General features: G+C 43.2%; 1 protein-coding gene across 2 annotated transcripts in view; it reads right to left on the bottom strand.

Moving 5' to 3' along the window:
• The window catches only part of slc43a1b (solute carrier family 43 member 1b), a 32,596-nt gene extending 17,497 nt beyond the window's left edge, over positions 1-15,099 (bottom strand). For both annotated transcript variants that reach the window (XM_080759596.1, XM_080759595.1), the window contains exons 1-5: positions 14,847-15,099; positions 6,682-6,837; positions 3,053-3,251; positions 2,139-2,194; positions 519-595 (exon numbers count right to left, since the gene is read on the bottom strand). In XM_080759596.1, coding sequence (XP_080615722.1) covers positions 519-595; positions 2,139-2,194; positions 3,053-3,251; positions 6,682-6,835 — 486 coding nt within the window. In that variant the 5' untranslated portion in view covers positions 6,836-6,837; positions 14,847-15,099. The remainder of the gene's footprint in view (positions 1-518; positions 596-2,138; positions 2,195-3,052; positions 3,252-6,681; positions 6,838-14,846) is intronic.
• Positions 15,100-15,932: the final 833 nt, after the last annotated feature.

The raw sequence follows: 15,932 nt of genomic DNA on the forward strand, positions 1-15,932 counted from the left end.
ACAGTACTATAGACGAATCCACGGCGGGATGCCCTGGGCGCAGCCATAGCTGAGTTGTACCATTAAGCGCCGCTTTTGACACCTCAGTATTGATTGCCTACACCTGGCCTGCAGGACACGGCTCCATGGATTCGTATAACAGCTTCTATCCCACAGCGGTAGTTGCACTCAATGCTGCTAAAAATGATCTGTTACTGCGACACTTTTAGTTTTTTTATCTGCTATCTTAAAGTACAATAAGAGTTTGTTTTGCGATAACAGATGAAATTACATGTTTGTGCATTATGCTGCTGGGGTTGTGCAATAACAAGAAGTCATGTGTGTTTCGTTTTAGCTTGTATATGTTGTTTTTGTGATATAATGTTGGCACTTTTAATTTCGTTGTACACGTTGCAATGACAAATAAAGATCTATCTATATGTTACAACACGTGTTCATATGAGGCGATATACTGTGCAGTGTGCAGTATATGTTACATAATTCGGCATGTGTTTCTACTTGTGGATGATAAATCTTACCGTGAGTGACGTGAACACCAGGGAGATGCCTCCAAAACCACTGAAGGAAACGCCCAGGAAGATGAGAGCAGACAGCACTGCGGAGATGCGAGGGAAACACAGTCAATCAAAATAAAGAAAAACAATGTATAAGGAACAATTCTTACGGAGCAACCTCTTGTAGACTGGATATTCAATTCAATTCAATTTTTCATGCTTGTCACTCGTACATTCCCAGTCACATAGAAGGTGCAGATTCAGGAATCTCTTCCATATTTTGGGCTGAGCAAAGTTACGTATTGAGGATAAAAAGTGAGGACAGAAAAGTGAGGACGCAAATTGTGATTGGCCGGAATGAGAATGATTTTTTAAATGTATCTTAGCCTGTTGAAGCCTGGCTGTGCACTGTAGTTATATTCCACTGTTACTTTCTTAGCTTACGCATGTTTCATGATAAATGTTTTTATGTGATGTATTCCCATGCTTTTTGTTCTTGCTTAATGTAAGTCGCTCTGGATTAAGAGCGTCTGCTAAATGCCTAAATTGTAAACTGTAGTTAATTGGGTGACTGGCGGCTGACGAGTATATTGAGGGGTGCTCTCTAGCTGATTGATCAGAACATGGGGAGCATCTTGGGTGGATTGATATTGTAGTGGTCTGCAGAGTATACAATGGAAACATACTGTATATATTTTTTTTTATAATTGTCTGTTGTCTTATAGCCTGGGTCAAATTACAAGTATGTGTTTCTCTGAAAGCCTGCAGTGCATTTTTGAAATGTTCATGTGTGTTGGTTAACTGACCTTTTGCACAATCTACACTGTTAAACTGTGAATGTAAACAATGAATCATATAATAATGGCTTGTACATCCAAACTGAGATTCGATGAGTTGAATATGTGTGACCTTCTATCTTGTCAGTTGTTGGTTCACATAATGGTTTGACTTAATTTGAATGCACACAACAAAATGTGACATTTGTCAGCTAACAATGTCAGATGGGGAAAAACTGTAAAGGGCAGCGACTTTAGCCAGATGAGCAAGATTTTGTTAACAGCATTCATCATCATCATCATCATCATCATCGGTTTAAAGTAGGCACCGGTTCTCGATATGTCTTTCTTCCACCAGGAACGGTCCATGGCCATTTTATGGTCGAGCCTGGGGCCCGGGGACCCCCATGGAACCTTGGGGGGTGGTTCCAGGGGTCGCCAGCAAAATGATTGATACTTGATCATTAACACTGACGATTTTACAGTGTATATGTGGGCCCCAGAGATGAAAGTAGTATCAAATAGGGATGGTGGCATAATACTTAAAACTAATACTTAACTTGCAAAATAACTAAACTAAACTATCAAACTGAGAGTCCTTGAAATTAAAGCACTTGAGAGCCACTGACTTAGAGCTATACTTAAGATATACTTAATCTAGCTAGCAGAATTCATCTATTGACAGTCAATATTGAACATACAGTAAGTGTCATACTTGATATATTAGTAATTAATAATGTACAGTATCACTTTGAAATTATGAATGAATCCCATCTTTCTTGCAGTACACAGCGATGAGCGCGCTGACGATTGATTGATTGTTCTATTTAGAAAAGAAATGACATTATTAATGAGTTGAGTATCTTACCTTCAGGGTTATATGCTGCGGCTGCTATAACAGCACAGGAAAATGCAAAGCAAGAGCTGAAAGGCACGCACGCACACACACACACACACACACACACACACACACACACACACACACACACACACACACACACACACACACACACACACACACACACACACACACACACATTAGCATTAGTTGAACTTGTTGATGGAGTATACAGTAACAATGCTTGCTGCAGGCCTGCATGCCAGCATAGAACAGAGGTTTTCAAAGTGGGCGGAAACTACAGTTATGCATGTCTTTCTTTGTTTTGCTTGTGGCATAGAAGTTTTGTTATTGTTCTTCTGTAGTGTGTTGACATCCTTTCTTTCTATTTATAGCCTACAGCTTTTTCAGGCCTAAGAAGACATGGCACCCTTTTTTCACATTGACCTATAATGTGTGTACCTCCCAGCCCTGGCAGAGTAGTTCTGGAGTAGTTCCAACGGATTGTGTGCCCCTGGTTTTTCCCTAGTAGGACTGATTGAGGGTACTAGCTACTGGGGCGTAAGTCAGGACTTGATCACTCCCGGCTGGGTCGCCTGAGTGAGGGGTATGATGTTTGAGAGACCCGAAACCCCGTTGACCTCAGGATACATCACTGAGGATACGTCCCAGGTGCATCCATGCAATGTTTTTTTTGTTATATATGATTTAAGACCGAAATAAAATATTAATTCATTCATTCATTCATGCACAGAGCCTGTTTATAGGTCCTTGGCAAGGAAATGTTTGGGAACCCCTGATATAAGAAGTGAATTCACTTTATTCTGTGTGTGTATGTGTGTGTGCGTGTGCGTGTGCGTGCGTGCGTGTGTGCGCGTGCGTGCGTGCGTGCGTGCGTATGCGTGCGTATGCGTGCGTGCGTGTGTATCTTCTTATCCTCTCACCTGCCGATGAGCCGGAGCATGCGCGGTCCGTACTTGTCCATCAGGATGCCCAGAGGCAGAGTGGCTGCGCTGATGATGAAGGAGCCAATGGTGAAGCCCAGGTTGAGCATCTCTTCCTGCTCCACACATGTGGGCCAGATGCCGGTCTCCCACGACGTCAGGTTGCTCTTCACTGTATGATTAGCATTAGTGTGATTTACTGGATGGGAACAGAAACAGGGAGAGAGCTCAGTAACGGGTCCATGTGGTGCATGTAACTGCCGGTGTCACTTCGTTCTTTTAACTTCAGTCATGTCTTTACTTTGAAGTTTATTTGTGGTTGTCTTATTTTGACACTTCCTGTATGCTCTTAGGGTACTTTTATTGTGATACTTCCGGTTAGAGTGCATACTGTATATTGTCACGATCAGAGTCAGAGGTGTGTGTAGGACCCAAGCGCAGGACAAAGGCAGAGGATGAGGCAGACACAAGGCAGGTCGAGTGCACGGTGGTTTATTAACCAAAAACCAGAGGTACAGGAACAAACACAGGAAACATGAGGAGACTAGGGATAACTAGGAGCAAGAAATAACACTGGGACTAGGAATATACAAGGACTAGAATACACTGACAACAATTTACGAACCAACCAAGAACTGACAACACAAGGGCATACTTATAGACATGGGATAACTAGACACAGGTGAACAAAACTCAAAATCAAGACAGGGATTGGCTGGGGGACTAAGAGGACACAGGTGATTGGCTGGGGGACTAAGAGGACACAGGTGATTGGCTGGGGGACTAAGAGGACACAGGTGATTGGCTGGGGGACTAAGAGGACACAGGTGATTGGCTGGGGGACTAAGAGGACACAGGTGATTGGCTGGGGGACTAAGAGGACACAGGTGGAAAACAAAGACTGATCACAATACAGGTTAGACAAGGCAGGTACAGAACTACAGGGGAAGACAGGATGGCACAAAACAATACTACAAAATAAAAGGTACACAAAAAACCATAACATGTCACGTACCGTGACATATATAGCTGAAGCCTGTTGGCTTCACTCACCTCAGAGACACACTCAGCCAGAGTGACGCAGTGAGAGACACAGCATGTTTGAAGCAGCAGAGCCACATGGTATGAGATTTGTTTGCTTGCAACTTCATGTTTACCCAGTTGATTTGATATTGTTGAAATGTTTTGTATATATTCAGTATATAGTTTTGTAGATTCAGTATATAATGTAAAGCTAAAAGCCGTTTATATTGTTTACATGCAGTGCCTGCTTTTGCTGTGTCCGATGTGCCAAGTATTGGTTATCCCAAGATTGTTGGTATGAAGTTCAAGGTGGCTTTCGATTCAACCCCTAGCCCCTCGATTAGCGGAGCGAGGTATATGATTTGTTTGTTTGTTCTGTTTTGGGTTCATTCATTTACTTTAGGTCTATTTAATTGTATTGTGGGTTGATGGTTCGTTTGGTATATTTCTGTTATGGAATTTTTGGTATTTTATTGGTCTTCTCTTGAAATGATTGTATCACTGCATTCATTACGTACCATTAACCATTTTATTTATTGTACTATTGAAAGTGATATGTAATGCACAGATTTTATTGTTGTTGAAGACTATGAGAAAAATGTCATGATTTGTAATAGTATTTATATTCTATTTTTGTAGTTTTCACGGTGTACCAGTGATCTTCTTCTGTGCTGAAGACAGATAAACTACACCTGTTGAGTCTTACAACGTGCGCTTACAGTGCACGTCACGTCATCATTCGACGACGTCAACATTTTGTGAGGAAATGCATATAGATGGCATAGGGTATGTTTTTATAGTGAGGCTTAAAGGGACACTTCACCCTTTTTGCAAAAATATATATGTTAATGACGTTTAGAAGCTTTAGAACTCTTTCCTGGGGGTCTTTATGTGTGTAATATGTGGTTTTAGATATTTTAGATTGTAGCAGTGAGCCTGTTGTCTCTGATGTCATGGACACTGGGCTCACTACCTTCCTGGACTACAATTCCCATAATTCTTTGGTGCACTGCTCCTCCTTGTGGATAGGGGGGAGAGCTGTCTTACTGAGACAACATGTAGTCCAGGAAGGAAGTGAGCCCAGTGTCCATGACATCAGAGACACCAGGCTCACTGCTACAATCTAAAATATCTAAAACCACATATTACACACATAAAGACCCCCAGGAAAGTGTTCTAAAGCTTCTAAACGTCATTAACATATATCTTTTTGCAAAAAGGGTGAAGTGTCCCTTTAAAAGAGGGAGCCATGGAGTGTAAGCGTGTCTCTCTGGAGGAAACCCTGTTGGACCGATCAATGGCCAATTTCTTGTGCACACTTTTTAGCATACGATTTATTTTACTTTGATCGGCACGGGTAACTTTATAATGATAAAGGACTGCTAAATAACATTTCATGAGTGCTGGTGATTGTTGTGCTTATAATATGAACTAATTCTGAGCCATTCACCTGGTAAGACTTGAGCCGTGCTCACATTTAGTTCTAGCGGTTTGTTTTTTTGCACCACAATTGACCAAAGTAAATGTTTTGTGTTCAATGTAATAAATCGAAATGGTAAGTTTCCTGACCTTGTCTTTGGCCTGACTAATCCATATCCATATTATAATTAAACATGTAAACAAATAAGGCCTGGGCCGTGGCTCAGCGGTCCAGGCACCTTGGCTGATAATCCAGTCTGGCAGTGTGCCGCGGGTTCGACTCCCGATCGCGACGGCCTTTACTGCATGTCACCCCCCCCCCCCCCCCATCTCTCTCCCCATTTCCTGTCAGCCTACTGTCTGTCCCTCCATAAAAAATATAAAATAAAGGCAAAAGGCAAACAAAAAAAAAAGAAAAAATTAAACAAAAAAAAAGAATGAAAACGAGATGGTGCAGAGAATCACGTCTCCTCCCAGCAACATGGAGTCACCAGCTGCTTCTCTTCATCTGACAATGATGAGGTTCAGCTGGAGGGCGTAACGCTGGCAGAGTTTAACACAGAACAGTACAGTATGTCCTCCACTTCCCCGGTCCACTCACTGAACCATGTGTTTAGACTTGGAAAACGAAACGGGGCAGTAAATCACCGTATGTATTTGTGTTCGGTTTCTAAAGCCGCAAACGCAACATGACCAACGTTTTGTTCATGTTAGGAATGCTGGCTGCAGCATGTCCTCGCTGTCGGGTGGAAACCTTTGATGTCCTTTTTTATTATTATTATTAAACTTGAACTTCACCACTTTTCAACCTATCTTCATATAATTGGTCCTCACTAATGTTCATGTAAAATACCACAAATGTTTTTCCTACTCAGTCTGTGTCTCAGGAGGCCTGCGGGGAGTTCAGAAACCGTAGTAGTGGGTCAAAGAGTTTTATTGTCTGTATTAGCCAGAGGGCGGGAGTCTATCCCCATTTCACCCTGGGAGATGGATTGCTGAGGTAGCGCAACACCTCATCCAGTAGCCTACTTACCACGTGACTCGCCACAGCCAAGACGTGCTACTCAAACGAGTTGGCGATGCAAGGTTTCTGCCACTGTTTGTTTACACACATTCTGATTTGGTCTATTGTTCTTTATCTTTTATTTTCTGTATAACAATGTATATCAATGTATATCTTTCTTTACCTGTGCAGAGGTGGGAGTAGAAGCCTTCGCCCTTCAGCATGAGGAGCAAGGAGCCCCAGCCAAGCAGCACGGCAGAGAACAGCAGGTTCTCTATGACCGCCGTCACCGCCATCCACCACCTCCGCCTGTACGCCTGACGCAGGCTGGGAGCCATGGCTATAGCAGACAGGAAGGGTGGAGCAGAGGGAAGGTTGGTGGAGAAAGATGGAGAGGATAGGAGGGCACAAAAAGAGTCAAGTAATTTAGTTGAGTGGAAAAACATTGTAAAGAAAAAGGCAATAGATGCACATCTTCTCCACAGCTGTATCCTTTGCCCCCGGATACAGATATATTGGATTAAGATATTTGAGACGCTCTCTGATATTTTGAATATTCATATTGACCTCCCGATCCTGTACTAATTATTCTGGGTTTGTCAGACTCCATTAATATGTTGACAGAAAACAACTCCTCTAATATGGTCTGATTACAGAACAAAGAAATTACACACTGGGAAAGGAGATGGCTCCTGCATTTAAACATTGGCTAAATGAAATGACTAGTTCATGTCACGATCTGGTGGTGGTGGTGGTGAGGACCCAAAGCCAGGACAGCCAGGCAGGAGTAGTCCATGGTTGGGTATTTTATTTAACAGGTGAACAGAACAGAAATCACGAATGCAGAGTGACACTAAACAATGAACCCACAAGGACTGACTGGGGAACAAGACTAATATACACAGGAGGGCTGATTACACATGAGAAACACCTGGGGAAGACATGAACATAGAACCAAAACAACTAGAACAAGAACATAGACATGCGACAGCTAGATAAACAGAACATAGAATCAAAACAAGTAGAACATAACAACATCTAGATGAGCAAAGTCATGAGACCGTGACTAGTACACTTCACCTTAGAGAATAAGGTACTTCTTGAAAAACAAAGAGAGACAATTTGATAAGGTTTGGCTGGCCCCTTGTCCGTTATTTGAGTGAAAGCACTTAATGGACAGACTGTATATCATCTTCATTTCAGATGTTGTTGTTTTCCATGACTATTACATCATCTTACTATTTTATTCTATGCAGTGTCACTGCTGAGCAGTATGGGTTGGAGGTATTGGTACATACTGTACCAATTATATAATAATGTATAACCTGTTCTTAATAAAAAGTGCTCCTCGGCTCGGCTCGGATCTCCGCCAGGTCAGGTAATTATAGGTCAATGTGAAAAGAGTGCCATGTCTTCTTAGCCATGTCTAGAAAGAAAGGATGTCAACACACAGATGACAGATATCAGCTTGACATCAGCTTGACATCAGCTTCCCAACATTACAGATGTAATGTTGGGAAAACAACCGGTAAACCTGTTATGCAAAGTAGCCATTTAGATACTTGGCTTGTGTATCTAGGGGGACGTGTTCTAGCATGCACGCGTGCGCGCGTAACGTGCTGTACCTTATTGCGCGCGAAAATAATACGGTGGGAATGCAGTGGTGTCCCGTGTAGTGACCTCAACTCCTGTGTGTGTGTGTGTGTGTGTGTGTGTGTGTGTGGGTCTGTGTGTCTAGACAGATTATGCCCATATACATACATACATACATACAGCAAGCCAAACGCCACAGATGTCATGGATTAGATGCCTGACACCTTGGCTTACTGTGTCTGCCCGAGGCCCCTAGAAATGCTTTGTGCCTAACGTATCCCACCACCTGAGCAACAACCTGGCCAACACTGTATACCCCAGAGAGTGAAATGAACACTCAAGCTCACATGTGCCTTGAATAGGAATAGTCACGTCTGCACCGTCTGTCTCGTGCGCTGCACACCTAGGAGCTGTCCAACACGCAGCACCGTGATTTACTATTGGTTCCAATAAAAACTCCACCCGAGCTGTGAGGTCAAGCCTGCTGGTCAAAGGTACCACAAGGAGAACGTCTCCTTCCTTCCCACACTACTTAAATCTCCACTAACGCTATGCACTATCAACTGGTCAGCCATGCGTTACCGCGTGAAGCAGAACACGCAGGTTATCAGCATTCCAGAATGTGAAGCATGGATACAGTAGTGGAGCTGTGCAGAGGTGCTGACCTCCCATAACCTTTTATCTGGCACGACCAAGCGTCAGGTAACTCTGTCCACACACACACACACACACACACACACACACACACACTCACAGACACATGCATCCATGCACGCACAAGTCTTGCAAAAGCACACATGCACGCACTCATTCACGTGCGCGCGCACACACACACACACACACACACACACACACACACACACACACACACACACACGCACACACACAGTAGTACAACACTCTACATTGCATTATAAATGGACCATCGTTTATGTAAGGAGGAAATTCCTTCCACCCCTCTGGGTGCTCGAGCAAATATTTCTGCAGGTTGAGTACTGTAGATGGAAATCAAGGTTGTGTGTGTGTGTGTGTGTGTGCGTGTGTGTGTGTGCGTGTGTGTGTGTGTGTGTGTGTGTGTGTGTGTGTGTGTGTGGTTGCGTGCGTGCGTGTGTGTGTGTGTGCGTGTGCGTGTGCGTGTGCGTGTGTGTGTGTGTGTGTGTGTGTGTGGTTGCGTGCGTGCGTGTGTGTGTGTGTGCGTGTGTGTGTGTGTGTGTGTGTGTGTGTGTGTGTGTGGTTGTGTGTGTGTGTGTGTAACTGCTGCTATTCCTGTCGTCAGCAGTACTCCCAGTATGCAAACATATGTGCCTTAAAAGAGATTAGTCATGAACACACCCCTCTTGCACACACACACACACACACACACACACACACACACACACACACACACACACACGCACGCACGCACGCACGCACACACGTATGCCTTGAGGGATTCACACTGAATGAAAGGAACTCTTTTCTTATGATCATGTAATCTGAGCTACTGTATGCCTTCTAGAAAACTCCTGAGTGTTAATCTATAACTCTAAGAGTGGTTCCATTATGATACTCTCAGAATTACAAATGGATAAATGAACACTGAGGATTTTACGTGTGTACGTATATCGTGTTGAGCCAATGTTCACAAACCTCAATTTCTCCAAACTCGAACGTTTCCATGTGTTACACATGACTTACTTATGTAACTCTCTGAACCCGAAAAGGCTTGAATTTCAACTCTTACATTTTCATGCAAGTCAGTCTCTGAATGCTTCGCTTAACTGACTGAGGCCAATCTCTCAGCTTTCATCGCTAAAACAAGGTAGAAAGTTAGAAACCGTTAAAGCAGTGGCGTGGTTCTCAAACGTTTTAATTTCAAGGACCCCCATTGGTTGTTAGTACAGACCTAAACTTTACGGGTCCATTTTGATATTGACACGTCGAATGCTACTTAACCCATTCTGACCTGAGATCAGATTTTTCTGATTTTCTATTTTTCAAAAATAGCAGACCTACAAGCTCGTAGCGCGCCACTCGGTGGCGCGCTATGAGCTTGTAGATCTGCTGTTTTTCAATAGCTAAAGCATAACATGATGCTAACACCAAACTGGGTTCCCGATCAGAATGGGTTAAAGCAGTGAAATGTTGTTATTTTTGCCTTTCATTGTTAACAGTATGGTGACTATATGGTCACATATAAACCCCTATAAAACAAATTGCTCAATGCCGACAGCCGGTCAGCAAGTGGATTCATGAATATAGACAATATTTTAGGCCAATAAAAAAAAAACTATACCAAATTTTCCACTCCACACCCCCCCCGGCTGCCGGACTATAGAGGGCGGTCCTTCTTAATGGGGCAGTGACATCATATTGGTTTCCAAAGCAGTGGACATAGGATTGTTCTAGTAACATTGAATGACATTTAGATGTCACCAGACATATCGGTATAGGATCATCTGAGGCAAGATTATAGGATAGGATTTTCAGTATCATGGTCAGTATCATGACAGTATTTAATATGGTCAGCATCATGCAAGTATCAGTCAGTACCATGGTCAGTATCATCATGACAGACGTAGCACGTAATTATCATCTGACATGATGCTGACATGCTAGTATCATGCGAATATACGAATATATTAAACTGGCATATAATACAAAATAATATGCCATATGTTCTCTAAATGCCCCCTGGGGGGTGGAAGCGACCCCTCGGGGGTGGTACCAACCACATTGGGAAACACTAGTCTATACGAACACAATTGGCCTGTGTTTGGGGGAGGGTGATGTCGCTTCTACAGGCTGGGGAGGCAGCTGCTGCAGGAGGAGTAGGACGGTGGTTTTGTGTCCTCTTGGGGGATTCTCACTGGCAGGTGAGCCAGTAGGATGCAACAGTTAACGCAATATGTGGGGAGGAATTCGTTAGCATAACGACTACACTGGGGACGAAGAGGGCTACAAATAATATTGACTACTACATTTAAAAGAGAGAGAGAGAGAGAGAGAGAGAGAGAGAGGGAGAGAGAGAGAGAGAAAGAAATTGCCTACTCAATGCATTTCTCCTAATTCAAGGTTTATCTAGCCAAACCAGAACATAACCAGATACCAATTGTAGCACCAGATTTTCTGAAGTCACTCTCACATACCTATTACCGACAGTAAAATCCTCTGTATTAATGTGTCCATGTGTGCTGCAACTATGGGTGAAGTACAAATGTAATGTAACACAAAATGTTAACTCTCTGAGTTAAATGAACTTTTACTGGGAATACAAACTCCCAGAGAGCTCAGAATGATGCCAGCAGGTCTTTAACAGCCCTGTGAGTCTGGCAGGGTCTTCAGTGACTCATTTGAGGTCACATTGACAGGGACGGCCAGTTGGACATACTGGACTGTACGCCTGCCCAACCTGACAGCTGATGCACTTTATTTTGACCTGCAGACATGTATTAGGGCACATTTTCTACAGGAACAAAGTACCCAACTACCAACACCATACCAGTACACTGAGATACAGCCTGCCTGGCGCAACATAGACATTATGTGCACGCACGTGCTGTGAACCAATCACACAAACACCTCCTAATATCTACCATCAACCCATGTTCTGTAGCTATTGTGCAGTAGCTCCTAATGCTAGTTCAGCCCCCCGCCCCAGTTCTTATGCTAAAGATCATAGTATCTTGACTATTTTCAATTAATTAAATTATTCTGTGACCCAGAGGACTTTGATACTTTGTACCAATAGGAGTGAGTATACTGAAATTTGTGCCATTTTATAATGAACATTAGTGAGAATCAATTATATGAACAAAAAGTTCTAACACTTTCAATCGATCACCTCACCTGCGTGATCTCACTGGTCAGAGATGCAGAATTCAAACGATGAGGTAAAGTTTAAAGTTGTCTGTGCCAGCTCTTAGTTGTACCCAGAAGTAGTAGATCTGTTATCTGTCTTTTTGTTTAAACTCTCGTATATTTGTGTGACAAAGATCAATGTTGCCAAGGGTTTGAAGTGCAGTGCGTGTGCTGCATTAAAGTTACAATCTGAGCTTCAGCGGTCTTTATCTGAACAGGTAACCTTGTTCGTTCCCCAGCCTAATCTCATCTCCAGGAGAAAAGCCTGGAAAAGAACTACTGCTAAAACTAAGGGGGTCTTCACCATTTTCCAGGTCAAGGACCCCTTAGCTGTGAGGATTGAAGCAGGGACCCCCCCCCCCTAGCTCTGGTCCATAGCTCTAATGCCGTCACATTTAGAGCTATGTTACCGATGACTTCCGAGGCTCGCGTAAATGCAGACCAGCCTCTCGTCTTTAGCGTAAATAAGAACGTTTTTGCTACTCACCAATACGAAGGCGGGTTGTGTCATTAGAAAGCCTACTTTCCTTAGTGGAAGCACTCTGAGTCCCCCCTCCCACCACACACGTATACTTTTTGGCCAGAAAGGGATTTTTTCACCAGAGGAAAAATATTCTGTATGAGGGTTTTCTCTTGGCAATATCAGTAGAGGGCGGAGTGGAGTAACTAAAAGTATTTTTTTTCTTCGGTGGAAAGATAATCGCTTTTTGACCAAAAAAGTGCTTCCACTAAGGAAAGTTGGCTTTCTAATGACACAACCCGCCTTTGTATTGGTGAGAAGCAAAAACGTTATTTTTATTTACGCTAAAGACGAGAGGCTGGTCTGCATTTATGCGAGCCCCGGAAGTCATAGGTAACATATCTCTAAACGGCAATGGCATAGAGCTATGGACCAGAGCTAGGAGTCGGACCCCCACTACATATTGTATAAATATATGTTGCAGAATAGAAAATGTCAAGTTATTTTCAGCTAACGTACGTTCCCCTCAAAATAGGGATTCTAGGGTTCAACTGGTTAATGGTAAAAACATAGTTCCTATCACGCAAAGATTTGGTGCCCCTCTGTACTAACTCTGAGGACCCCCTATATGGATCCCGGACATCCTGTTGAAGACTCCTGGTCTACAGTGGGACTGTAACTTTCTTGTAAGTGTTTGACCAATTGTGACAATGTTCTGGTAACCAGATCTGCACAGCATCAACGTAACTTCCTGGGGCGCTATAACTACTTCCTCTATACTTGGAACACTTAGATTCCACGTGAAAGTACAGGACGCTTTTCAGACGCTGCGCATGTAGAGAGGGGTGGTGCATGGGGGAGGGAGAGAGAGAGAGAGAGAGAGAGAGAGGGGTGGTGCATGGGGGAGGGAGAGAGAGAGAGAGAGAGAGAGAGAGACAGACAGAAATACAAAGGAAATGAACAGAAAATGTGATTGATTAGAGAAGGACCTGAAGGAAGAGTGGGACAAGAGTGATGGGAAATGACTACAGATGGACAAGGAGACCAGACAATAATGGAATGAGATGACGCCACGTAATGATAGAGAGAGAATAGACATGACAGTCCCAGAAAGGAACCACACTATATACACAACATGGACTACACACATCTCATGTTAAAGGACGCAATGAAAACAAACTATGAGCGTTCCTGTGTTTTTATCCTTTTGATTTATTGCGAACGCAATGAGCACTTACTATGAGACCTAGCAGATCATGTCTGTGTGTGTGTGTGTGTGTGTGTGTCTGTCTGTCCCGCTTTTGTGCCCATATATGGAGCTGAGTGATTTGTTTGTGATTGATGCAAGTGTCTGTCCCGCTGTTAGTACGTCACCATGACTCAGCCATAACCATTATAAGGAGTCCCCAAAGCAGCTATACGTCCAAAACCCAAATATGTACGAGCTGCGTTCGCTTCCCGCGTTTGCGCGTCTTACTTGTGGCCATGCTATATGTACATTGTTGTTACAGTACATTATGTTTTTCATGATCAATAAAGATGTGTCAGGTCAGATCAAAACATGCTGAAAGAGAGAGAGAGAGAGAGAGAGAGAGAGCAGGCTCAGTGGTTCAACAAGGAATGACAGCTGATGCAGGAGGTCAAATAGTACACAAAAGAGGCAGGCAATGCATCAGCAATCACCAAAATTATGTTAGAACCTGGCCTACATCAACCTCTTCAAGTCTGTAGCCTATGTTTGTTTGTTCATTTGTTTGTTTGTTAATAAATAAGACTATATCATCATGCTATTTGCAGTACTTATTAAGCCAATGATGTAGCCTACAGTACACCCTATAGCCTACTGTGGTCAAACTGTGCACAGAGAGTCCACTTTCAGACTGTTGGGAAATAAATGTTTGAGTAGTGAGGAAACACATGGCCTGCTCATTCACAGTGCACGCACGCACACGTCACACACACGTCACACACACACGCACGCACACACACACACGCACGCACACACACACACACACACACACACACACACACACACACACACACACAGAGAGAGAGAGAGAGAGAGAGAGACAATTGGCGCGCACATGCATGACATCATCAGGAAACATACAATGTACCGGTATGTAAAGTTGTAACTCTATGAGTTCAGTTGTAATTTTAGATTGATTTGAACCACTATCCATTTGGCTCCATTTGGACAGGATAGACCTAGCCTAAGATTTAGACTTGTGGATGTATTTATCGATTCTGACGTCATCACCCGACGTCAGAATGGATAAATAGTAGGCTACGAGAGTCTAAATCTTAGGCTAGGATAGACCTATATGTGTCGAAATTCATAAACGGTCTGGAGAAAAGGAATACATGCTTATATTAATGTCACATGATCACATAGTTAGCCTAGTACTAGTCAACATCAACAAGCACACAAAGTTAAATATTTTAAATTCACTTACTTCCAACCGGCGCAAAGAACAGTAAACTTCTTTGTCCAGTTCCTTCTGTCTTTTGTGCTCTTGCTGCTCGAAAGTGGGAATTATTACTTCTCTGACTCTTTCTTTCTTTCTTTCTTTCTTCCTCCGGGGACGTTTTTCCACCAGTACAGTTACAGTAACAACCCCTCTACTATTTCAACGCTCACATCTGTTTTACCTCTCTCTCTCTCGCTCTCTCTCTCTCGCTCTCTCTCTCTCTCTATCTCGCTCTCTTCCTCCCTCTCAACCCCTCTCTCTCTCCACTCTGCTCATGCTCTGCCCCTAGCTCTGTCTTCACACACACACACACACACACACACACACACACACACACACACACACACACACACACACACACACACACACACGCACTCTATAAACTCTTTAGTCTTTGCAACTATAAATGGAAAGTGCTTTCCTCTCCGAAACACACTACTACGCACTAACGCACACATCGTGCGCGCGGTATGAGTGACGCAGCTTTTTCAATGCTCTGTAGTAGGCTGGCTGAACTATAATTATTATGACGCATAATGAGATGTGAGCTGATAAAAAAAAAACTAAATTTTGTAGGATACACTTTAAACTTAAAAAAAAAAGTTTCACACACACACACACACACACACACACACACACACACACACACACACACACAACACCAATAAAATAGAGTTCCTTCCTAGTCTGAATTGTGTCAGATTGTAGGCTATATTGCTATAATTGTCAATAATGTTTTGCTCAATACTGTTAACCACTTAAGACCCCATGGTTGAGGGCTTCAGCGCTGGTGTATTTTCAGTTTTCTGTTATTGTAGGACATTCTGGGAGCTTGTCGATCTGCTATCTTCAGCCAAAGCTTTTGGATTGGATGCTGCATGGGTTTAAGAAGTGGTTAAGCACTGTCTGAGACAGTCTGTCTCTATAAGCACACTGTGTAATTGTGAGAATGAGCCGTTTTGTGGCTGGAAGCAGTAGGCCACTAGGTCTACGGAGGCGCTTGTTGTAAAGTGCAACAGAGAATTACAAAAGCCAAAAACACAGGCTCCAACATATAGGTGACATGGTGGT

This window comes from Protomyctophum bolini (genome assembly GCF_963924005.1).
Source record: "Protomyctophum bolini genome assembly, chromosome: 3".
Classification (NCBI taxonomy): Eukaryota; Metazoa; Chordata; class Actinopteri; order Myctophiformes; family Myctophidae; genus Protomyctophum; species Protomyctophum bolini.